The sequence below is a fragment of the Anabrus simplex genome, chromosome 2 (assembly GCF_040414725.1).
Source record: "Anabrus simplex isolate iqAnaSimp1 chromosome 2, ASM4041472v1, whole genome shotgun sequence".
Classification (NCBI taxonomy): Eukaryota; Metazoa; Arthropoda; class Insecta; order Orthoptera; family Tettigoniidae; genus Anabrus; species Anabrus simplex.
The window spans coordinates 857167595-857195079 of record NC_090266.1 but is presented as its reverse complement, the minus strand read 5'-3'; the positions used below and the strand labels follow the sequence as shown (position 1 = coordinate 857195079).

The window sequence follows — 27485 nt, the reverse complement described above, 5'->3', positions numbered from 1 at the left end:
TCTGAACAGCCATCAGACTGCAGGATTTTCACCAATTTGAATTTAAACTGGGACTTGAATAACAAGTCGGTCTAGGAAACAAAGAATAACGGCCTAGACATTCCGCTTCATCGTGTACACACTTATGTCCGGCGCTTTGCTGAATGGTCAGTGTTGTGTTTTTCGGTTTGAAGGGCGCTAGGTTCGATTCCCGGTGGATAGATAGATAAATAAAGAATGGGTGAACTCTGCCTTCGCAGGGCTCCACACGTAGGTCTGTGAAGACCCTTTGTGTCTCTTAAACGGGTTTGCCTAGTCCAGCCCTAGTGCTCCTATAAAGGATACCAGTGTCCGGATGTTGGCATTCCTGATGTCTTCCAGGCTCACGAAATGTGAGCCAAGGTATCGATGTCTAGTGCCTGCAAGAGCCTCGCACTGACATAACACATGCGCGGAGGTCTCCTCCTCCCTACCTCATCTTCTACACATCGGATCCTGACTGATTTTCATGATGTGTAGGTGTCTCTGTAAGGTATTGTGACCTGTCAACAGCCCAACTACCATTCGCATTCTGGTCCTATTCAAATTTATCAGGACCTTTTTATAACTTTGGCTAGGCCCTTTGATAAGTTCACGTGCCTTGCTATAGTTAACCTCTTCCAAATGTTTAAGTGAGACTGGTTTGTCCACTGGGATATTACCAGTTTCACGCTTCGGAGTGACACTCCCAGGAAGGGCTCTGGTCCTATGAAAGGACCTTTTGAGCCTTGTTTCGCTAGTTTCTCAGCTTCTTAATTTTCCACTGATACCTGTGTGCCCAGGGACCCATAATAGGGTAACTGAGCTAAGTTCACACAGCTGATATTCCCGGTGGAGCTGGGGAGTTTAATCGCGTCTGATTAACTTGCTAGGTGTTTGTATTCGTCTTACTACACATCTTCAAATACAAACAACACGTCCCACGACAATCCACCACATAGTGTCGGCGTCAGGAAAGGCATCCGATCGTAAAACTAGTCTAAATTCATTGGAAGTGCTAACCCCAGGTAACTGGTAAAAGGCCAGGGAAAACAAGGTTGCTTAGACACGGATGTGCACTATCATTTACAAGCATCAGCGTTATCATCATTATGAAATAACAAATAGATTAGAGCTTTTTCAAAAGTGCATTATTCTTTGTTTTTACCATTTACACATTAACTATTTCAGGATACTTTCTTTTAGAGAAAATCTTGAAATGACATTCATGTTAAGGAATCAAAAATCTTAATTTGCAGAAAATGGATTAAATGTTCATCAAACACCTGGACATTCATGTATTGTATTGAACTGGCTGAAAGGCTCTTGTTACAGGAATAGTTCAGCAGTAGATCTGATTGCACTTTCCTGCAACTTATCTAGCTAAAAGAAAGAGAGCTTGCTCGGGACCTCTTGTTAGAGGCTCTGTTCAGAAGTATACCGGTTTCTACTTCTCTACAACTGGGCAGACTAGAAGAAATAGAACCTGCTGACGAAAACTTGTGACGGGAGCTGTTCAGTAGTATGCCTGATTGTACTTCCCTGGGGTTTGCCTAACTATAAGAAATGGAACTAATCTGATGGCACTGTGTCTGGTTGCAGGTTACCATCGCTACGGACCTCGGGAAGGTGGTGACACGACTGCAGCTGGAGCGGTCCGAGGTGGCTTTCTTCATCTTTACTAACGGCAGTACATTGAGGTACATCATTTCTTGCTAAGAAGTTGGCCTTTCTCTACACATATAACTATTAGGTGAAAGTCCAAAGTTTATAACACCACTAGCTCACATTTTGTTATTTGATGAGATGTATACATATCAGTAATGGTCTTGAGAGTCCTATTTGGTACCATTGGAAATAATACGTATTTAAATATATTTATTTTTTGGTAGCAGTTCTGGTTTAGTAATATAAATATACAGTTTTACAACATAACATAAATTTACAAGTATGGTGTCCTAAATTAAGAGGAGGGAGAAACGTAGGGGCACTGCTGCCATGTCAATATTCCAAGTATCAAATGTAATTTGCTGAGAATTAAAGGCAACGAGAGTATGCATTAAATGATGAAAGAAACAAAATTTATGCACGCTTTTGTGGGTGAATCTATCACAACGGAGAGGGGATACTTTCCTGAAGTTCTAGGTGCAAGGATAGTATACCAAACATACAAATACAAAATGTCGTGGGAAAAGAGAATTGCGCAGCCTAAGGGGCTACCCAGAGAGAATAACCCGCAGAACCTAGACAAGTGTCATAGAAAACAAGTAAATTGTTCGTGACGATCAGCAGGTAACGTAAAACGGACAATAACAAGCGCCTGCTTTGTTCAATTTAAAGAGAATTGGACCAGCGTAAACAAAGACGGGAAAGGTGGGGTGAAGGACAGTTTCAGTATTAGGATACAAATTTAATTTGTGACATTTGAAGCCGTTTCTTTTCAGTTACGACTCAGTTAATTCATAACTGTTACGTTTTTCAGTCTGTCGACAGATTGTAGAACCTAACGGTTATAAATTTAATTAATTTAATGCGAAAAGGTTGTAACTCGTAAAAACCGTTGATTTTGAGTTATCGATTCCTCTATATGAAACTTTTGTTACTCTAATTTCATTATGAACTAAATTATAATACAAATAACAATTTAGAAATTCTGTAAAAGTTGCATACTACTCATGCATAAATGTCGTATCTATAATTACGCCGATTTCGCCTCATAAAAATGAAGTGTTTATTAGACTTAAACTTATGTTTGTAAAATAATTCCTGAATCCCGAAACCCATGCGTGCATTTGTTAATAAGGCCGGAAACATAAAATGTTGATTTCTGAAGAAACACAGATTTTGAGTTACGACACTTTTCTACTCAGGGTGCGATATATTGAATAAACAATCACAGCACACATTAAAGAAATATCGTATATTACCGAATGGAAATCTTCATACACACATGTAATTCTGTATATCCATAGTTAAATCAAAAGAGGATTAACATAGCGAGAGTAGAGTCATATTACGTTTAAAGGGGGTCGTTACAAAATTGTGATGATCACTTAACAACACCAAAGGGAAATCCAAAATTTAGAACTATTTAAATAAACTAACATGAGTTTCAATATTGGTTAAATAAAATAATAAATGTTACAATCAAAACTCGATCGAGCAGATACAACATTAATAAATATAGTGAATGATTACACAAAAATAGGGACGCACCAAAAGTCGAGGTTGATAGGCCTAAATTTCAAGTAATTTAGATAAGTATTTTCCAATATCACAGAAACCACAACACAAAAAAGTTTAGAACTAAAGTTTAAGAGTTAACCATTACAAAGTTCTCAGGTACCAATGCCACACAATTCGTGGTATTTCACACCGTTCATTAGAAAGACAAATGTTCTTGGAAAAAATGAGTGAATTTACTGACGAAGGGCACAAAATATAAAGCAGATCTTCACATTACAAGCAAAAGATTAGTCTTTAAAAATAAATATCACTCATACAAGGAAATGCAATGTATAGTTCACAAAGATCTCCATACACTAGTTGAGTAGTTCATGGTAGGAGAATTATGACTTCAATATGTAACGAATTTTGGGGAATTTTACACAGTATTATAAATGTAATGCAAATTGTAATGCCAACTTTTCATTATGTATTTTTGATGTAAACTGCTATAATCATAGGTATAGGCACACGCATACTTTCCTTGTGATTTACGATAGAAAACAATTCAGGATATCTTGGTAACATCACCGCTAACGAAGGACGATCACTTCTGGATAAAGAAGATAACCTCAAAAACCCTAATGGAGAAATGACAGCCAATAGATATCGTCGTTAGGTTCTCACCAAGGCTTGTGCGGCTTGAATCTTGGCCAATGCGTGGAATTTAATTTTCCATTCTCCTGCACTAAGGTAAAAGCACGGACAGTTCTTCTATAGGCTACGGCCGCACCCACCTCAACTTCTTCGCATGTCACCCGGTCCGCGTACGGAATGAAAACTTTTACCCAACTCGAAGCCGAAGGGGTCGGCGGTTCGGCCTACAAATGGTGACGACTGGTCCACGGTCCGATAGCTTTACACTACGACCGACCGTCCGAGCAGAGGAGAGCCCACGGCTCTACCGTGGCTCTACGCTTCTTCATTCGGGAGACGGAAAAGTGTTGTTCCCCATCGTTGGCTGTCGTGAAAATGTTTATTTCTTTCACTCTCCTGCACTAAGGCGAATGCCGGGACAGCTCGTAGTACAGGCCACGGCCGCCAACCCTCTCACCTTCCCACAAACCTCCTGACCTGAGAGACGGCGTCACCGTCTAACACCTCCGCCTCCCCCTTAAGAGGCGGAATGAAATCACTGTAGGTAGTAACAGAAGCCGGATTTGGCCGTACCGGTGGCCATGGCATTACCGTGCCTCGACAGCTCTGCATTCGGAAGATGGAGAGGTACTGGTCCCCAACGTCTTCTGTACTGAGAATGGTTTTCTATTCTCCTGCACGACGTCACCGTCTAGGAGGGCCGCCGTCCCCATCAGGGACGGAACGCAAACGTTAGTAGTAGTAGTAGTAGTAGTAGTAGTAGTAGTAGTAGTAGTATACTGAAAGTCAACTCAAGAGCTTATGAAAAGTATCCTTCCGCATGTGAGCACGTCCCCGGTTCCCCCTTCCCGTCTCCGTTCTCCATCTCTATCACAAACAGCTTATTATTAACGGCGTGCGTCTATCTGACAAGTACTTCATTCTCAAATAGTGAAGCATCAAAAGAAATCACTTTCTTTCACATAGCTGTACTTTCATCACGTACCATACCTATGTATTCTTTTATTGACCATGTAAAACTTACAGATTACTGACAAATACCGAGGCAAGAGAAGCAAGGTTTATTTTTATTTCATAATGCAATTTGTGTGAGGCACATGGAGACTTACAACATAACTATACGATTCCGCTCTCGTGCAACGACTGTCAGTGGCAGTTTCTCACAGTTCAACATGCTGAAAAACCCACCTGTGAGTGGGATTGCAAAATAAAATGTTTCCAGGAATGTTGTAATTATTGTAGTCTCGTCATTCGGTAGGTAAATACGAATTCATGATCCCCTCATGACAACATTTCTGCAGGTTGAGGCGGTTACGAATATATAGTAAAGTACAAATTATTATTATTATTGTTATTATTATTATTATTATTATTATTATTATTATTATTATTATTATTATTATTATTATTATTATTATTATTATTATTATTATCGAATATGCCAAGGATCCTATTCCCATACCGTATTGAGGCCCTTCCTGTTTCATTTACGGCGAGCGCATATTTCGAACTGAGCTGACACATAGGCCTACTGACGAACAACCAAACGAGCAAACGTTTTCTATCACATAAATGTGACATGCAGTTTAGTTAAATGACATTTGTTTAGATTCCATACTTAATTTTTGTCTACTTTTGTTAGCTTTAAAGTATTTCACAGGGGACTCAAGCGTCACACTATCACACACGTGTTGCTCACAGCTGGCAGCCATTACTAATACTGAACATGCTGTTGCAGGCAGTATTGCCAACAGCTTTCTTGGATCCATCTTCAACGTCGCACATATTATGCGAACTTATCAGCAATGGAATGAATTCCAACAGAGCTTACCAAGTACACAGTGCAATAAGATATCAATCTCATGTTAAGTAATTATTATTTTGCTACGTATACCACTGAGAACAATAACTATTCATACCCATCCAGGTATGAAATATAAGAGTTGGTAGCGAACCCGAATAGCATACAACCTGTGATAATATTTATACAGGGAAAAGAATTTTAATTCGTCAAGTCAGTTCACCAGAATATCCAACCAAACTGAAGGAAGCTCCTGACTTCAGGAACAAGTAACAAACCTAGGGAACTATTTAGCGCTGCGGAAGCCTTTTCACCAACCAGAAGTCTGACTAACATCAAAGGGACCGCTTAGGTCTGGATTTGACTCTCAGTATAGTAGTAGTAGTAAAGACTAAGGCAAGGGAGATGTTCAATAAATTTCCAATTTCTTTGAAATCATTTCGGATAAGGCTAGGAAAGCAACAGATAGGGAATCTGCCACCTGGGCGACTGCCCTAAATGCAGATCAGTATTGATTGATTGATCTTTCGCCGTCTAATGGATTTCTACTCCACACGCAACCATGGGACTTAATAGCTCTTTAAAATGGATTAGCCAGATAAACTGAAGCAGATTTCGGTGGGGGTGGGGGGGTTTCACCTCAGAACGTATTTTTATCGCAGAACATCGAACTCCATGTAGGGCCTTGCCGACGAGTTCCAATTTTATGACTACGCTTCGATCATCTCGGACCAGGACCGGAGATCGACTATACTAGGAAGTTCGGCCGTGGATTAAGAGGGATTATTCCCTTTCAAGGACTACATCTCAGTGAGATACAGTGTATCCAGTCGCCACCAAAGGAGAGGTCTCACATCTTTCGAACACCCCAACGTTTCAACATGGTCCTCGTCATCCCATCTGCAATCCCCTTTGCCTCCATCCAACCTACCTCGTCTGGCAGACATCCATCTTTTACTTCTTCATCCAGCTCCGGAATTCCTTTCACCTTTCAGACACTCCGACGTTTCTCAATATGCTTCGAAAAGAGATCGCCGATATTCGTCGCAGCTCCAACGGTGTCATTACCAAAATGAATGGTGATGACTTTGCGCACCAACCCACTCACTTGTAGTGGGGGAGGACCTCTGCTATCATACTATAATATAGCGCTACCGTAACAGTCGGGGTGGTAGCGTGTTTAGACAAAAGTACAAGTAACGATAAATAATCAGAAGTACGCAGTGGAATATGCAAAGATATATAGCGATACGGTAGAGAGCTCAGCGTACTAGAATAATAATAATAATAATAATAATAATAATAATAATAATAATAATAATAATAATAATAATAATAATAATAATAATAAGTGATGATGAGGAGTAGTATAAATCAAGGAAAATCGCGCAGTAAAGAAGAAACTAGGCCAATAGAAGATCACCAAAATAACAATGCGAAATAGAATATATATTTAACAACCATAATTTAACAACAAGATAAATAATTGCAAGTAGAAGAAAAATCCAAACGGTGTGCCACATTTACAAATAATTATCCAATGGTACATAAAAGGAAAGCCTGTTGAATAAATTGGAAGTGTACAATCTACATCGCAACTGAACCCTGAAAGAGAAAAAGCATGAAAGGGAGGGGGGAAAGGAAGTAGGATGAGTATTAGGACGGGGAAAGGATTTTCTTCACCGGGTATTGCTGAAGTTTAGTAATAGCATAGATCTAGGATGACGTCTGGACATAATTTACAATCGTCCGTAGCGCAGTCCGTGAATAGAAGCAGTCTAAGTTATGAGTTTTTAAAGGAAAGCATAACCACTCGACACGACAGAAGAAAGTATTACAGCAGGCAATAGCCCAAATGACAGTTTAGAGTCCAAATGCAGATAAATATTATAAGTCTTGCTCACCGAGTCGCTGTAGATAAAGTCCAGCTGAAATTGACATGATTACAATAAGCACAGTTTTAGTGTGTGGTCCACCACTCCGCCACGAAGCCCGACCAAATACTTTAATATGATAATACCGGACAGCTTGCTGTTTTCAGCGAGAAAGCCGATAGTGCTGCTACCTACATGGCTTGGTGTGACCAACTCTTCAAAAACATATTGCCATCTGCATGATTCTTGGCGCACTGCCGTGTTGTTTATAATGTATCAGTGTTTGTCACTAAATAATCTTACATTGCAGTTATATTCCAAGAAAAGTGTTATGCGCTGAACAAATTACCCAGCAAGATAATGGGCGTGGGAAATGATAAGGACCGCAAGTATTACAAAAAGTAATGACCTTCCATCTGTGTTGAGGTTACATTCTATGCCCCTTATATTAAGAAATTCAATCAAATACCCTACTGAAATGTTAGTAGGACGTAAAACCAATAATATTAACAAATATGCAACTCTAGTATACTCAAGCTTGAGGGTCCATATTGTTAAACAGTGCCATAAATTTCACAATCGAAAACTTGCGGGTCTGTAGCGTAATGGTTATCGTGGTAGTCTTGAAATTGAAAATTTAAAGCCATGAGTTTCGAATCCAGTCACCTTTTCTTTTACTGTAAGAAAATAATAATAATTTTATTTACGTCCCACTAAGTGCTTTTACGGTTTTCGGACACGCCGAGGTGCCGGAATATAATCCCGCAGGAATTCCTTTACATGCCAGTGAATCTACCCACACGAGGCTGACGTATTTGAGCACCTTCAAATACCACCGGACTGAGCCAGGATCGAACCTGCCAAATTGGATCAGAAGGCCATCGCATCAACCGTCTGAGCCACTCAGCCCGGCGTAAGAAAATTATTTCAGTGCATTATTGGCATAGGCTTGAGCACCAGTCCAATTAACTTAAAACGTGTGTATGCTAATTCTTCATGCATTAATTTGTGAAAGAGACTTTAGGAAATTCTGGACCCTTCATCCTTGTCAGGAACATCGTAGTTCACTCACGTAACCCCAATATGTGTTATATATTACCGGTATGTATTTTTGTCTTCAGAGGTAAAACAGAAAATTCAAAGAACGGCAAAAGCGAGATGGCAGCGTGAGGTTGAGTTGCTCTGTAGAGTTCGGAAAGATCGGCCGTACCGAAGAAGAAGAAGAAGAAGAAGAAGTCAACATAATGGACCAAACTACTGTTTCTTAATTACAGCTTCTTCTCTTTCCCAAAATCTTAATAAATCATGGATGTTGTTAGGTTATCTGTCCCCGTTGGCTCTTTGGCTGATTGGTTAGCTCTTCGTGCCCCCCCCCCCCCATTTATGATACCTTCATTCTTTTGAGTGTTGGACTTCTTCCATTTCCCTTCTAAAACCAAACCCCTTGGCACTACAGCCCTTGAAGGGCTTTGGCCTACCAAGCAACCGTTGCTCAGCCCGAAGGCCTGCAGATTACGAGGTGTCGTGTGGTCAGCACGACGAATCCTCTCGGCCGTTATTCTTGGCTTTCTAGACCGGGGCCGCTATCTCACCGTCAGATAGCTCCTCAGTTCTAATCACGTAGGCTGAGTGGACTTCGAACCAGCCCTCAGGTAAAGGCAAAAATCCCTGACCTGGCCGGGAACCGAACTCGGGGCCTCCGGGTAAGGGGCAGGCACACCACCCCTACACCACGGGGCCGGCCCATTTCCCTTCTGATTAGTGTTAATAGAGGATGACTGGCCAGTTGTACTTCCTTTTAAAATAATCACCACCACGGAATGGTCAGCGTACTGACCTTCGGTTCAGAGGGCCCTGGTACGATTCCCGGCTAAGTCGGAGATTTTAATCGCGTCTGTTAATTCCTGTATATCGAGGGCTATGGGTTTGTGTTCGTATTCATACGCATCTTCAAGTATATACAACACATGCAAAAAACAACCACAAAAACACTAGTGAGTACGGTATATATCCCTCCACATATGATTGCTGTTATGAAAGGCATCCGGCCGGAAAACTAGGCTAAGTCCATACAAAATCCTGCGCTAGGTAATTGAAAAAAGGTTAGAAAGAAGAGGAGAGTGTAATTATTAAGTATTTCCCCAGAGGCTGGGTGGATCCTCAAACAGATTCTGCTTTATAATTTTTAAGACATAGCGAAAGGCACGGCGAACATAATGCTCGTTTGAAGGTTTATGAAGGAGAAATTTCATATTTCATTCTTAATTATTGTGATTATTCAATTATTTTAACAAAAATATTTCCAATGAGTGTAGTGCATTCCTCTCAGCTGTAGCACAGACAAGTATGCAGTTCACACCAACACGCTAGATGTCACCACCATCGCTGTTCGCACTCCACTCAATGCTGTTGAGATACAGCTGTCCGGTATTGGTGTATTAAAGTATTTGGCCCGACTCAACGGTGGAAAGGCGGAGAGAGCAATATATAGTAGAAAGGAAGATTCTAGAAAAAGAACGCAGGCTACAAGCCAGTGAGTTCTAGAAACATAATGTCACGTGGTTACACAGCGCACAGGCACAGCGGAGTGCAGCGAAGATGACGTAATCAGTCAAGTAGACGACAGGTGAGTGAGGTGCATGGTGCGGCGAGAAGGAAGTAGAAGCGAGCAGTAGTAAACAAGGTAGGAATATGTAGAGTAGATTCGGCGATCGTAATACACTCCCTTGGTGAGAATCAGCTGGGATCAAAATCACCTCTACAGCCATTAAACTAACCTCCCATTAAAACACTGTCACCATTACCACGGTAGAATTCTTGTCGTCAGAGGTAAACAATCATAAATGTGAAAAAAAAGGACAATTTTGAGATTTTTATCGTATGTGACATGTTTTGGTCGTGTCTTCTTATCGGCACACTGTTGTATGTCAATTCACGTTACTTAAAGGTAACACATTATGCGCCTCAGCAGGTTCTTTCTACTCTCGTGTAACGTTAGTGAAATGTCTCAGTAGTTTACCTCTGACGTCCAGAATTTATCCAGCGGTGCCATTCGAAGAGTGGACCCCACCATCTCTGAAGAGGCTATTCTCCAAAACTTAACATCGAGGGTGTTCCAGCCCGGAAAGCCTTTAGAATAAGGAGTAGCACCGGATCCACCTACGTTGTGAAAATACTACTACAAACCCAAGAAGACGTAGATCGTGTCCTAGTAAGTGGCGTCACAATATAGACTACCGACACCACCACAAGGTTGAACCTTCTCGAGTTCCACAACCGCAGTCTATCCGCTGCGAGGCTGCTTCGCCTACAATCTACTCGCTACAGCCCAATGCATCCAGTATGTGGTCGTTACAGCCAGCCTCATACAACTACCCAATGTAACAACGCCGAGAAAGCACCACGATGCAACATCTGTGGTGGGGGACATCCAACATATTCCAACAGGTGTAAAACCCGTCCAGCTTCCCTTCAGATTGGTCCGAACGCATCGCCGCGGTACGGACAGTCGACACCTCCACCACTCCTACCCGCTCTCTCTTGAGTCCACCAGGAATCGAAGACATGTTCCGTTTCCTAACAGTTCTACTTTGCAACATCCACCCTTACAACCGCCCCGTTATTCTATCTCATCTCCAGGCAGCCGTCACTCAAACACTGAATTTCCATTTTCAAACTACCCACTCCGGGCTTAACACTCATTTTCATTATACCCCTCTGGAAACATTCTTCAAATACCACCTAACTGAGCCAGGATCGAACTTGCCAAGTTGGGGTCAGAAGACCAGTGCCTCAACCGTCTGAGCCACACAGTCCAGCAATTTCATCCAAAGGCCAGTCGACAGATATATCGACTCGTCGTCTATTAAGTAACTCAGTAACTGTGCATTGAAAAAGGTTTCAGATGATATGTTTTTATGATGCTAGGAGTTTAGTGCGGTAAATAATTAGAGTATGGTAAAATTCTACTTTCTAGATTATTTTCAAGAATGTAAACGTTTGAAACTCGACAAAGCATGAAATACTTAAAGTATATGACGATCATATCAGAACAGATTGGCCAGGACTCCGATTTGTCCCAGACCAGTCATCTCTTGCCAGATATTTCGAGGTAAGTGGGTGCTCTTCTTACAAAGTTCGATGCTTCAATATGAGACAATAAGGAAGCCATATTCAAAGAAATTAATTGAAGGAGACTTAATCTTTCAGCTCCTCTCATAATGTCTCGTCCTCATTTCTGATGAGGGTAAGAAATGGGTAAATCTTCCCCATGACTTGGTCTGCACAATCCAATTGAAGAGCTTAATTACTTGCTGAGTGAAGCCCATTGCCTGGAGGCTCCTTATTATTGATTTGGTCACTGGAATTCAATAATGCTCCTGTAAGATGCAATGGCCGTGCGAATCCTCACCTTATTATGAGACATCCCGGACGGTAGAATTACACACTATTATGTTGTAATTCTGATGGACTGAATCTTTTGTTAACTTTTAGCCCTGGGCATTAACCGACCGGAGTTGTTGAGCGCTGTCTATTGTGGCGAGTATGCGACTCCAGAGGCATGTGGATTCAAATTACGTCGACAGTAATTCTTCAAGTACGTTCGTACAGTTCATCTATTTTGTCTGCATGCAAAAGACAGGGTGAATTTTTACACTACAGATTATTTCATCCCAATTATACACTCTTTTTCTTCTTCCTGATCGTTTGCCAATTACTTGGAATCGGCACTACGTTTGAATTTGGACTAGTTTTACGGCCGGACGCGCTTCCTGGCTCCAATTCTATGTGGAGGGATGTATTCAGCATTGCCTTGTCTTTTTGGGGGTTGGTATGTGATGTGATGTGTGTGTAGGAACAGGTATTTATTAAGACTAATACACAAACCTAGCCCCCGAGCCACAGGAATAAAATAATACACGGCTACAATTCCCGGGATTTGAATCCAGGAATTTCTGAATTCAAGGTCACTAAGTCCTCCATTCAGCCGAGGAGGTGGGCTTCACCCCATATGTATCATAGTTAAAATAAATTACACAAACCAGGACAAGGAACAGGGTACTATAGATAATAAGACAGATTTCATATAGAGTGTTACAATAAAAAACACAATTTTATTTATTTATTTATTTATTTATTTATTTATTTATTTATTTATTTATTTATTTATTTATTTATTTATTTATTTATTTATTTATTTATCGTATGACTTTCAGTGCCGGGAGTGTCCGAGGTCATGTTCAGCTCACTTGGTGCAGCCCTTGTAAGGCAGACCCTCCAACGAGAGTGGGCGGGGTCTGCCATGTATGGGAACTGCGTATTTTTGTAGTGGAGGATAGAGTTGTGTGTAGTGTGTGAGTTACAGGGATGTTGGGAACAGTACAAACCCTCAGTCCCCGATCCAGAAGGAAAAACAGACGGGCCTAAAATTCCTGGCACGACTGGGAGTCGAACCCGGGGCTCTCTGAACCGCAGATGCCTATACTGACCATTCAGCCAAAGACCCGGACAACACACACAGAGAAAGTGACGTTCATAAACTCGAAAGTAACTTTTTCTTCTTCTCCTCCTCCTTCTTCTACCATTTTTCCCATACCTGTGGGGTTGTGGATGTGTTCTGTGTCATACTTGTGGATTTAACCCTGTTTTATGGCCAAATGCCCTTCTGACGCCGTCCCATGTGGAGGGATATATTGACTGTTGCGTGTGGGTGGTAATGTGGTGTGTTGTCCGAATATGAAGAGGAGTGTGTCGGGACAAATATAGACACCCAGTTACCGAGCTAGAAGAAAGCAGATGCGATTTAAATCCCCCAACCGGCCGAGAATCAAACGCAAGACCCTCTGTACCGAAGGCCTCAACGCTGACCATTCAGCCAAGGAGTCGGACATAAACTCGAAAGTCCCTGTTGTACAGAAATATCAAATCTACAAAAATAGTTAGGATTTGACCGAGTGAGTTGGCAACGCTATTGGATCACGTGGCTGTGAGCTTACATACGAACCCCATTGTCGGCAGTCCTGATGACGGTAGATTCCGTTTTTCTTTCACACCAGACAAATGCTGGGACTATACCTTAATTAAGGGCACGGTCGCTTCCTTTCCACTTCTAGCCCTTTCCTGTCTCATCGTCGCCATAAGACTTGTCTGAGTTGGTGTGACGTAAGACCAGTAGCACATGTACAGTACGTACAGTAAAACTTCTGATATCCGGACTAATGTGGCGCCAGGTGGTCTGCGACTGAGGATATCAGGGAGTATCATTAAAATACAGCCGAATTCATGCAAAGATCCTACAAAGCTTTATGTCGTAAATAATTAGGCTTATAATATCATTACACTGTGTATTAATATCAAACCTAGCACTGTATTTAAGAACAGCATAAAACATTAGTGAAATATAAAATATAAAAAACAGAAAGATCACAAGAAATATAAACTTAAGTTCATGTTTCTTTTACTTAGTTTTCTTTTTTAAGAAGGTTTTTATCGTAGTCTGTTTAACTCGCTAAGGTCCTTTTCCTTTTTCCGGCCATGCTTCGATCGTAACTATTTTTACAAGTCGCACCACCGACACAGATAGGTCTTATGGCGACGATGGGAGAGGAAAGGGCTAGAAGTGGAAAGGAAACGGACGCAGCCGTAATTAAGGCACAGCTTGGTGTGGTGTGAAATTGGGAACCCACGGAAAACCATTTTCACGGCTGCCGACAGTGAGGTTCGAAAGCACTATCTCCCGAATATTGGATACTGGCCGCACTTAAGCGACTGCAGCTATCGATAAAATAACACAAACTGTGTAACTTCACTTTAGCCAGAAAATCACTACCACAGCAAAAATAAATATTGTACTGTAACTCTCACGATTGACTCACACAGACAAAGGCAATACAGTAAGTGCATGATATTGCTGAGTGCCTGAGTCAACAATCTCCACATCCCCCGCAATAATCCCAGTGCGCACGTCCTCCTTGCATTCCTTCTTTTTATTATAAATACAACTTCCCTGTGAGGAGGCTGCCACAAGGACAAAGTATGTCGACAACACAGTGTTTTGTCTTCTAGGTTACTGGTGAGTTTGCTAGTGTGCCAGATCGAAATAACCACTACAAGGCTCAGGAACAAGTTTGCGATGAATTTGGGATATGGCGTGATGTATGGTTCTTCAAATGTTATATAGACGATTGCGGAGTATATTTGCTACAGTCCAACTCAGTAATGTAGTTCACTACATCCCGGCCCAAAAGTATTTACTTATCATATGCATTAAAAAATAATATCCGGAAACCAGACCGGATATCAGAGGGCCAAATGAGAGGTTGTACTGTATTAGTATTTCAACCAATATACCCCTGCACGCCATATGATACGACAATGTGAAGTGGATTCATAATATACTCGTCAACAGAAAAAGATTATTTTTATATTTGCCGGTGATTAAACATCGCACTAACACATTGGCACCAGGCTGAGTGGCTCAGACGGTTTAAGCGCTGGCCTTCTGACCCCAACTTGGCGAGTTTGATTCTGGCTCAATCCGATGGTATTTGAAGGTGCGCAAATACGTCAGCCTCCTGTCCGTAGATTTACTGGCACGTAAAAGAACTCCTGCGGGATAAAACTCCGGCACCTCGGCGTCCCCGAAAACCGTCGAAATACCTAGTGGGACGTAAAAACAATAACATTATTATTAAACACATTGGCGACGTTAGGATGAGCAAGGGCTACGATTTTCTGTTGTGAGAATGGGAAATCACTGAGAGCCCACTATCTCTTGAATACAAGCTCACAGGTACGCGGCACCAACCGTGTTGTCATCTCACTTGATATCAAAAGTAGTGCATAATGATATCTGGATCACAAGTACAGCTGAGAAGTAGACTACGTGTGGGGTACGTTTAGAAATCGACGAAGTGGCCACCTTGGCAAACGTGAAGTGGGCCGTGGTGGACTACACCAACGTAGTAAATGGGCATAGGATGGCACGATACACATGTTGCGTCATTATGCAAACATTTTGTTGACGAGTATATTTAAATCGGTGTTGGAACACTTGCCCGGAGTGACAGTTGCACGGAGTGACACTTGCACGAAGCTCTTCACTCTATCTAACATAACTTGGTCAGTCAGAAGTAGGATGGTGATATTTGCACGGAGTGACAGTTGCACGAAGCTCTTCACTCTATCTAACATGACTTGGTCAGTCAGAAGTAGGATGGTGATATTTGCACGGAGTGACAGTTGCACGGAGTGACACTTGTACGAAGCCCTTCACTCTATCTAACATGACTTGGTCAGTCAGAAGTAGGATGGTGATATTTGCACGGAGTGACAGTTGCACGGAGTCTCGATTTTCATATACTCCGGTATAAATAGACACGCACTGTACTTCTCATAGACACGATTGAAAAGCTGGCCTACTTTCTCGGTGTAAATTGCTCAAATCATACTCTCTGTTTCCCTCGTAATTTGTTTTTCTACTCTTTTTCTCACTTCATTCGTCGCCTCATCAGGATTGACTTGCCTCGCCAAGACTATATTACTTTTTCTTGTTATTTTCCCTTTGCAGCTGTGCTGAAACACTCAGACGGTTAAGGAGCTGGCTTTCTGACTCCAAGTTGGCAGGTTCGATCCTGGCTTAGTCCGGTGGTATTTGAAGATGCTGAAATACGTCAGCCCCGTACCTCGGCGTCCCCGAAAACCGTAAAAGTAGATAGTGGGACGTAAGCAGAGCAAAGCAAAGTCATCTCCGTACAGGCCATGAAGGCCCTTGGAGTGGTGGAAGATAAAGGCTTTGCCCCCAGGAAGTAACCTGGTACTCATTTTTGGTGTAGGCTGAGTGAACCTCAGGGACATATGCACCTCCGGAAGTAGAAATCTCGTTTCTTAAATTTTACGACTTCCTGACGGGGATTCGAAACCACGTCCTTTCGGGCGAACCGAGCACTCCTTTACCGCCTCGGCCAGGCAGCCCCTCAGTGGGACGTAAAGCATTATTATTATTATTATTATTATTATTAGGTCCTATTATTATGACTTCTTTACATCTACTTTCCTTGAAATCTACGCGGTAATAAGTCAGTTGATCTTTATTGGTATAGTCCACAGTGTACTGATATCCGTTGTAAACCAACAAAGGTTTCCGCAGTGAACTCCATAGCTGTAGAACAATAATTATCACCAGTTCAACACGGAACAGTAGTTGTCACCAGGTATCAACTGTAGCAATGAAGTCTAAAGGCTTCTGTCCATCTATCTCTCTATCTGTCTATCTATCTATATATCTTCTATCTATCTATCTATCTATCTATCTATCTATCTATCTATCTATCTATCTATCTAACTATCTACCGCATAAGTATTCCCCTCGCCTGCTTCTGCTTTACATCTCTCCTTGGGCCTACGTGCAAGTGTCACTGTTCGACATCTTAGTAATTTCCAGGAATGTTTGGCTTTCCGCGTAAATGTCAACACATTCCATCTCCGTGCAAGTGCCACAACTTCATTTAAATCATTGTCCACAGTATGACTTCATGCACAGTTATTTCAAATCAAACAGCTGAAAGACGTTATTCTGGCGTGATTGAACTGTCCAAGTTGAATCGACTGATAGGAATTTGGGATTCGAGTCTCCAGGATAAAAACTCCTTATTATTGACATAATACTCCCATGGTATGGTAAAGCCACGAATCTGCTCATCGAGCGAGACTCGCCCTTGTGTTCATTAGAATACGGAGCGAAACATTACTGTATCTCAAATATCTGGGCTAGATTGCCTGCCTTCTAGGAGAGAGAAAGAGAGAGAGAGAGAGAGAGAGAGAGAGAGAGAGAGAGAGAGCGTGTGCACGCAGGGGAGCCGTGTTCAAGTCCCTAGTACTGAACAAATATCGCGACAATATTACTTCCACATATAAAAAACTAATGGGTTAATGGTACCTTCCTAGCAGCATTGCGACGTTATGAGATAGGCCTATATGTACAATTGTACCCGTACTGTGTGTTTTATGTATAACGTGCAGATTAGGAAAAAAACTCTCATCAAAAGTGCAATATTTTATTACATTTGCCGGCACAATAATAATAATAATAATAATAATAATAATAATAATAATAATAATAATAATAATAATAATAATAATAATAATAATAATAATAATAATGTTATTACTATTAGTTTATGACCCACTAACTACACTTAGCGTTTATGGAGACGTCGAGATACAGGAATTTTGTCCCGTACTTCATTTACGTGCCACTAAATCTAACGACATGATGCTGACGTATTTGAGCACCTTCAAATACCACCGGACTGAGCCAGGATCGAAGCTGCCAAGTTGGAGTCAGAAAGTCAGCTCCTCAACCACCTGAGCAACTCAGCCCGGGTTATTATTATTATTATTATTATTATTATTATTATTATTATTATTATTATTATTATTATTATTATTAAAAGTCATTTCATTTGCTATGTCAGCCCTGTGATGTGGAGGTAGTGTGCCTGCATATTACACGCAGGCCGCGGGTTCGATTCTCTCGGCTAGTCCAAGGATTTTAATTATGTACTAAGGGCTCGAGGCGATTCACTCATTCTCGTTAGAGTAAATGGGGTGCTGTGTGATGTGACAGGTAACGGATCCAGTCTCAAAAGTCTAACATAACTGAGGATGTCACGCTGATCATATGACACTCTAATATCTACAGGTCATCTGGCTTGACAGCAATCGTCTTGGCAGGCCAAATCCCTTAATGCCGGTTGCGTCACGGGTTTGTTTGTTTGTTTGTTTATTTATTGTTGTTCATTTGGTAGGCCTATAGGTTTTAGGAGACGCTCTAGCCCTGGAGTTTCAACCTGCAAAGAGGTTCTTTGACGAGTACTAATTCAAATGACACGGGCCTCTCTTATTTACATACATACATACATACATACATACATACATACATACATACATACATACATACACACATTATCAATATAGTCTGTTATGCCTTTCAGCATTCAGTCTGCAAGCCTCTGTGAATTTACTAAACGTCGCCACAATCCTCTATTTGCAACTAGTGCTGTGGCCTCATTTAGTTCTATACCTCTGATCTTTAAATCGTTAGAAATGGAGTCTAACCATCTTCGTCTTGGTCTCCCTCTATTTCTCCTTCCCTCCATAACAGAGTCCATAATTCTCCTAGGTAAACTATCCTCCTCCATTCGCCTCACATGACCCCACCATCGAAGCCGGTTTATGCGGACAGCTTCATCCATCGAATTCATTCCGAAATTAGCATTTATCTCCTCATTCTCCTCTCCTCATGCCATTGTTCCCACCTCTTTGTACCAGCAATCATTCTCGCTACTTTCATGTCTGTTACTTCTAACTTATGAATAAGGTATCCTGAGTCCACCCAGCTTTCGCTCCCGTAAAGCAAAGTTGGTCTGAAAACAGACCGATGTAAAGATCGTTTCGTCTGGGAGCTGACTTCCTTCTTACAGAATACTGCTGATCGCAACTGCGAGCTCACTGCATTAGCTTTACTACACCTTGATTCAATCTCACTTACTATATCTACTACCATCCTGAGAGAACACACAACCTAAATACTTGAACTTATCGACCTGTTCTAGCTTTGTATCACAAATCTGACATTCAATGCTGTTGAATTTCTTACCTACTGACATCAATTTAGTCTTCAAAAGGCCAATTTTCATACCATGCTCATTACACCTATTTTCAAGTTCCAAGATATTAGACTGCAGGCTTTCGGCACAATCTGCCATTAAGACCAAGTCGTCAGCATAGGCCAGACTGCTTACTATCCCACCTAACTGAATTTCTCCCTGCCATTTTATACCTTTCAGCAGATGATCCATGTAAACTACCAACAGCAAAGGTGAAAGATTACAGCCTTGTCTAACCCCTTTAAGTATCCTAAACCAAGAACTCATTCTACCATCAACTTTCACTGAAGCCCAATTGTCAACATAAATGCCTTTGATTGATTTTAATAATCTACCTTTAATTCCATAGTCCCCCAGTATGGCGAACATCTTTTCCCTCGGTACCCTGTCATATGCTTTCTCTAGATCTAAGAAACATAAACACAGCTATCTATTCCTCTCGTAGCATTTTTCAGTTACCTGGCGCATACTGAAAATCTGATCCTGAGAGCCCCTCTGTGGTCTGAAGCCACACTGGTTTTCATCCAACTTCCTCTCAACTACTGATCGCACCCTCCCTTCCAAGATTCCAGTGTATACTTTGCCTGGTATATTAATCAATCTCGATAGTTGTTGCAATCCTTCCTGTTCCCGTGCTTATAGATAGGTGGAATTACTGCTTTTGTCCAATCCGAAGGTACCTTACCAACACTCCATGTTAATCTTACTACTCTATGAAGCCATTTCATCCCTGCCTTCCCAGTATACTTCACCATTTCAGGTCTAATTTAATCTATTCCTGCTGCTTTATGATAATGTAGTTTAATTACCATCCTTTCCACTTCCTCAAGCGTAATTTCACCAACATCATCTTCCTCCTCCCCATGAGCTTGGCTGTTCGCAACACCACCAGGAAGATCTCCTTTTACGTTGAGAAGATGTTCAAAATGTTCCCTCCACCTCTCCAGTGATTCCCTTGGATCTATTATGAGTTCACCTGAATTACTCAAAACACTGTTCATTTCTTTTTCCCTCCGTTCCTAAGATCATTTATTACTGTATAGAAAGGTTTCCCTGCTGCTTGACCTGGCCTTTCCAGGTTATTACCAAAATCTTCCCACGACTTGTTTGTGGATTCAACAACTATTTGTTTCGCTCTCTTATTTAGACTAAGCTTACTTAACTGCCAACGGACTGCGTAGCTTTGAACGTAGAAGGTTCGAACTCCGCTGTAGCTAGCCCTGTAGGTGGTTTTCCATGGTTTCCCATTTTCACACCAGGCAAATGCTGGGGTTGTACCTTAAGGTCACGGCCGCTTCCTTCCCACTCCTGGCCCATTCCTGTAACAACGCCGCCATACATCCTGTCTCTGTCGGTGCGACGTGAAGCAACTTCTAGAAAAGGTAAAAGAAAGCAAAGTGAGTATAGATGGCTACGAAAGTGATTTGTCGTTGTACTAAATTAAAAATTGTGTTGGGCGATAATTTACTACTGTGCCATTCCACTATTCCAGAAATTAAGCTCAATCGAATTCAGACGGACGCGATTACTAGTAATGGAGGGTATAGTGCGCATTCGTATCCCTGAAATATCACTATAAAATTTGTCGTTAATTGAACATAATAATTGCTTTTACACATATCAAGTGAAAAACCTGCGGCAAATTAAGAAATATTTGATTTTTTGAGAATATTATGTATACGTACTTTACCACTTTACAAGTACATTTGGTGTTACGATCACAGTGACACACGTATGTCTTTTGTCTTACACTTTCAACAATTTCGTGTGTGATGTCTGTGTCCACTGAAGTTCTTTGTTTTCGTTTCATTGCTTCAGTTGTCAATGACATCATTTCCTGAATTGTATCGCGATATGCAATATTTAATAGGCGACAAAATGGTAAGGCCAATGTACATAAGAATAATTCTGCGGACTAGTGATTTATTTGTCCAGGGATCATGCTATTTTTCTGTTGACCTCCATTTTGCTGTTTGAACTGGCCGCTCTAGTCATATGGACAAAGATAATGAGAATCCACAGACATAGCACTCCCATTCCACGGTGCTGGACCTGAAGAAAGTAACAAACGACGGCACCAGCAGCGGAATACGACATAAACCAGTCCTGTCTACAAGCCTTAAGTATGTTTCCATATTTCTCAAATAACGACGGTGTTTCTTAATTTGCCGCAGATTTTTCACTTGATATGTGCAAAAGCAATTATTATGTTCCATTTGTGACAAATTTTGTAGTAATATTTCAGGGATACGAATGCGCATCGTACCCGTGTAATGGAGTTAGACACAATAAATAAATTACATAAGATATCAAGGAACTGAGAGTAACGCAAAGTCGGAATGAATAAAAATGCGGTGGCAGTGACCAAGACAAAATAGATATTCGAACTCTCAAGGACGACACTGTTTATTAATACAAATGAAAGCCTGGCTCAAGTACATGGACGTATCTGAAGAAGAAGAAGCAGTGAAATCGCGTCAAATTCTCTGAAACAATGAAGGAAATAAGAAAGAAAAGCTTTTTATAGGACATATATAAGCCTACGGCATAAGAAGATGTAAAATTTAACAAATACGCGTAAAGTAATAAAATACTCCACATAAACTGATTCACAGCGGCAAACAAGAAGAGCAACCACAAGGCCGTGATTTCAAGAAATAATATTCACTATACCGCACTAGAGACGATAAACAACTATTAGAGCCATTCTTTACTATAACAAATTGAAGTCTGCAGACATACTGGAGATCTAATAGAAACATTGCTATTATACGAAGTAATATTAAACGGAACCCAATTATATTATTCATGTTAGAAGACCATGAGACTTTTATAATGTCACAGCTGATTTCGTCATTGTATTCTGTATTCTCACTCGAGATTTTGAAGGAAAACATTGCTTATTAAGAAGATTGTGAGTCGACTATTTGGATGATTCTGAACTGGACCAACATGGCTGAGGTGACCCCTGGCCCACGATGACACCAACGATGCCGGCCAAGCCGAATGACCAGACTCCCGAGCTGTAGAGGATGACCAAATGATAAATATCATTCCGGAAAGCGACGGAAATAGATAAGTTTTCTAAAAGAGGTTAGCCAATAGTATAATTTAATCATGTGTATATATAAATAATAAGGATAAGATGTCTGTAGTTAAAGCCTACATTGATAGATATGTGTTTAGAGTCTTCAGAATGACTTAAATTACGTTATATCCTCGCGAGTGATTAATTATGCCAATGATATAAGGGAATAAGTAGTCTTCACCAAACATAAGACAAACCCAAGTTAGGAAGTGTAATAAAGTGTTAATAGTGTTCTAATGAAAAGAAAGAATCCCTATTAGCCATGTTATACTGTACCATATGTGAAATATTAATGAAAACCTACAACCTGCTTTCCAGTCAGTGACCGGGTCAGGGATGTAATGAATGAAATATAGGCTGTTATTACGATGGGGTCGCCACTCCCAAAGTGATATATTAATGAATGATAGATGCTACGAAATGATATTGGAGAGTGTTGCTGGAATGAAAGATGACAGGGAAAACCGGAGTACCCGGAGAAAAACCCTTTCCCGCCTCCGCTTTGTCCAGCACAAATCTCACATGGAATGACCGGTATTTGAACCACGGTATCCAGCGGTGAGAGGCCGACGCGCTGCCGTCTGAGTCACGGAGGCTCTGAAATATTAATAAGAGGGATAATTTTAGGATCTTCGATACGCAATGCCAAGTGATATTACGATGTGTAGAGGTTATAATAATTCGGATATGCATTAAATATGGAGGCCTCCGTGGCTCAGGCGGCAGCGCGCTGGCCTCTCACCGCTGGATACCGTGGTTCAAATCCCGGTCACTCCATGTGAGATTTGTGCTGGACAAAGCGGAGGCAGGACAGGTTTGTCTCCGGTTACTCAGGTTTTCCCTGTCATCTTTCATTTCAGCAATACTCTCCAATATCATTTCATTTCATCTGTCAGTCATTAATAATCTTTTTTTGCAAGTTGCTTTACGTCGCACCGACACAGATAGGTCTTATGGCGACGATGGGACAGGAAAGGCCTGGGAGTGGGAAGGAAGCGGCTGTGGCCTTAATTAAGGTACAGCCCCAGCATTTGCCTGGTGTGAAAATGGGAAACCACGGAAAACCATCTTCAGGGCTGCCGGCAGTGTGGTTTGAACCTACTATCTTCCGAATACTGGATACTGGCTGCACTTAAGCGACTGCAGCTATCGAGCTCGGTCATTAATCATTGCCCCTGAGGAGTGCAACGGGCCTATCCTCGCCGCAAGATGAGGGCTTCATTCATTCCACCCCTGGCCCGGTCACTGACTGGAAAACAGGTTGTAGGTTTCCATTAAATATGGAGATAATGGCAGATTGAAAACATGTCAGCGTTATTTGATAGGATATTGGTCCGATACAGTGAGGAAATAGAAATAAGGTTATTTTAGCGTCAGATAAGATATGAAGGAATATGAAGGAATATGAAGGAATATGAAGGAATATGAAGGAATATGAAGTGATATAAGGTAAAATGAGTTATGATGAAAACATAACAATGTTATACTGTATGTTGTGAATGAAGAATTTGTTGAATGAATATGTAATACTATGACGAGATATGAGGTATAAATGATTTATTTGAAGAGTAAGGAAAGAAATTTTGACGCGAAGCAGGATTGTATATGTTTATTATACAGTAGCAGTATATTGTCTTAGAATCCATATCCTAGATTAATGGTGACATGGTTATACATACATGTACTTATGGAATATCATGATTGTAGGTCGAAATCATCAAAAAGGGACTATTATAAGAATAATTGGTTATGCACTTGGATATATTAACTTATTATTATTTTAAAATCCAATTTTTCCCAAATAATGATATCATAATGGGTAATTACTATCATATTGTGTGATAAATATAATTGAGAGTAGATACTATATAGAGTCTTCCAAAATTACTTTCTCTGAGCAAGATACTTAGAATAACTCGCACATTAGATCATTTATTAATATATTTGGTTACATTTGAGAAACTTATCATCCTGTTAGACACACCCGATGATTATTTACATTAAAATGAATTGATATAAAGTATGATGATGGTTAACATTGTAATTTTAACTTGAATGAAAGCAGATTTGTGCTGTCGAGTGAGAAAATTATATTTTCCAGAAGCTTATATTGAAATGCTACGAAATAAAATATCAGTCCTGTGTTAACAAAACTTGTCCTAAACAAAGTTAATGAAAACTAACGTAAAATAAGGAAACATGTTACAATTTAGGTGATTCATGAACAACAAACTATATGATAATGTGCAGAATGATCCTTATGATCGATACAACCAACAATTTCACATGTCAGGATGCATTTGATATATTTTTAATGAATATATTATTGGATATAATTAATAATCCATTTTAATTGTGGTATATTGTCAAAATAGTGAAGGATAGGAGAGACAAGAAGCAAAATAGCATAATTGATGTCGATTATATGAGCACAGATTATTATTACATATGAGAAGAATGAATATAAATCAAATTTTAAACTTAATTCTCACATTTTACCTTTCTTATCCACTTAATTCTCACTTTCTTGAATAGATGACATTAGTTAAGATTAATATGATGTGTTATTGATATTTACCATAGTAACAAAGATCAGCTTAGATTTAAGCTGGTGAATTATCCGTTTTCTTGCAATTTCATGATACGTCAGATGGAGACGTCCATCAGTTCCGATGATAGATAGATTTACATAGCGTGTCAGCGTTGTCTGAATTCCACGAGCACTCAAAAATAAAATGTTTACGAAAAAAGGGTGTAGTAACGCACGTACAAAAGTAACGAACCCTGAGATCTAGTCGTGATATCTTACGCCAGCTATCCTGGACATGGGATGGGCGTACTACGCACCAAACGCAGAACTGTTTTCATCTGTTTCACTCACTAAATATTATTCACTCACCCAGACCGTACTGAATAGTGAATAGTATCTTCACTTTACTTAACTGCTTTTTCTAGAGTGTTTCTTCTTTTCTCGTTTGGTTACCTGTGTATTTATACTATGTCTGCGAAGTCTCAAAGCGACTATCACTCTCTCTCTTCACTCGCTCCTTAACCGCATTAACATCTCTTCCGCTAGCTGTGCCACTACCAGCACACGTCTTTGACTTTCATGTTATTTTACAAGGAACGTTCGCCAAGTGTCTGTCAGAAATAGATGTAAACTTCACATGTACATAGATTTTATTTTAGCTGCCAATTCCGGTTATACATTTTTACGAGTCCAGATAAATATACACTGCCTGATAATAAGCACTGCGAATGAACCATTTGAGCAAAGCAACTTGAGAAGGGTCCAGGTAAAACCAAACATATCCGAAAGATCAAACATTTAAGTGAGCATTGGTTTTTTTCTATGTCCGCCTCTGTGATGTAGTGGTTAGTGTGATTAGCTGCCACACCTGGAGGACCGGGTTCGATTCCCGGCTCTGCCACGAAATTTGAAAAGTGGTACGAGGGCTGGAACGGGGTCCACCTAGCCTCGGGAGTTCAATTGAGTAGAGGTGGGTTCGATTCCCACCTCAGCCATCCTTGAAGTGGTTTTCCATGGTTTCCCACTTCTCCTCCAGGCAAAAGCCGGGATGGTACCTAAAATAAGGCCACGGCCGCTTCCTTCCCTCTTCCTTGTCTATCCCTTCCAATCTTCTCATCCCCCCACAAGGCCCCTGTTCAGCATAGAAGGTGAAGCCACTCGGGTGATGTACTGGTCCTCCTCTTCAGTGTCATCCCCCGACCTGATGTCTGACGCTCCAGGACACTGCCCTTGAGGCGGTAGAGGTGGGATTCCTGGCTGAGTCCGAGGGAAAAACCAACCCCGGAGGGTAAACAGATTAATAAAGGAAGAAAGAATTGGTTTTTATACAATAGTATCGTGTGAATCTGTTTCTCAACTGATATCCGGCAATATCAGGCAAGTCTTCCTGATACTGAAGGTAAAAAATCCTAGGTCTTAACTGAAGCATAAATATGACCTAGTAGGGGACCTGAGCAAATGCGAACATGTCCAAACCACCACTGATAGGCCGAGTATTTGTCACATGATTTTTCTTTTTTTCTCTCTTTTTTTTACAAGTTGGTTTACGTCGCGCGACACAGATAGGTCTTATGGCGTCGATGGGACAGGAAAGAGCTAAGAGTGAGAAGGAAGCGGCCGTGGCGTTAATTAAGGTACAGCTCCAGCACTTGCCTGGTGTGCATGTGTGAAACCACGGAAAATCATCTTCAGATCTGTCAACAGTGGGGTTCGAAATCACTACGTCCCGAATACCGGATACTGGCCGCACTTAAGCGTCTGCAGCTACCGACCTTGGTACGTGAATTTCTATCTCCCCGGATTTGCTCCCTGAACTAATGGCTACATTGACGTGGTAACTAAAATTAATAGAACTACCAAATGAATTGTTTGAATATCGTAGGTTTTGATCCTGTACATTAACAAAAATATATAACTATTGTAGGCCTACTTCATTTTTTAAAAAATTTTGAATAGATTTTGCTATCCAGTGTCAAGTTTCTTTTAACACACTTATAATTTACAGTGTTTCCATTAAACAATCTGTGTTTTTAAAACACTTCTAGCCAGTCTGAAAATAAAGGAACAAGTCTTGCTAAGAAAGCACTGGTCCTGCAAGCATCTGAGCAAAAACAAAGCGACGTTCTGTTTGGACAAAACCATTGCATGTTCATTTGAACATATGGAATTATTTAATGATTTCTGACCTGTTCCAGAGATATTTCCTGTGTCAATATAAGTGTTTGAGATGTCGCACATTCTAAAGCTGCTATCCAATTGCTAAAATGTCTTTTTCTTTCCTCCTGGAAGTCTGGATTTGATGAACATGTTTGGTTTTGCCTGGACGCTCCTCCCATGATCACCAGTCTTCCAGGAAACATTGTCAGGAGCAACAAAGACATGACATTTAACTCGAAACGCAACTTTCTTCCGGGTGTGCGTAATCGAGTTATTGAATACTGGAACACTGACATTAGTTTCTGGATAGGCCTAAGCATGAAAGTTGATAAGACTGTGGTACTAGAAGTCTCCTTATTTAACGAAACCTGATCCGACCACGAAACATATAGATTATAGGCCTATGCGCAAAGTCTCACTAGGAACATTTTCATTTTGTACCATTTGCTTTAAGAGCCTCCGTGGCTCAGACGGCAGCGCATCGGCCTCTCACCGCAGGATGCCGTGAGATGCCCGGTCACTCCATGTGAGATTTGTGCTGGACAAA

At 40.9% G+C, this 27485-nt stretch overlaps 1 protein-coding gene across 1 annotated transcript in view; it reads left to right on the top strand.

Annotated features, from left to right (window-relative positions):
- Positions 1 to 27485, top strand: part of LOC136863716 (uncharacterized) — a 769999-nt gene that overhangs the window by 423490 nt on the left and 319024 nt on the right. The window contains exon 4 of the mRNA XM_067140074.2: positions 1600 to 1697. Coding sequence (XP_066996175.2) covers positions 1600 to 1697 — 98 coding nt within the window. The remainder of the gene's footprint in view (positions 1 to 1599; positions 1698 to 27485) is intronic.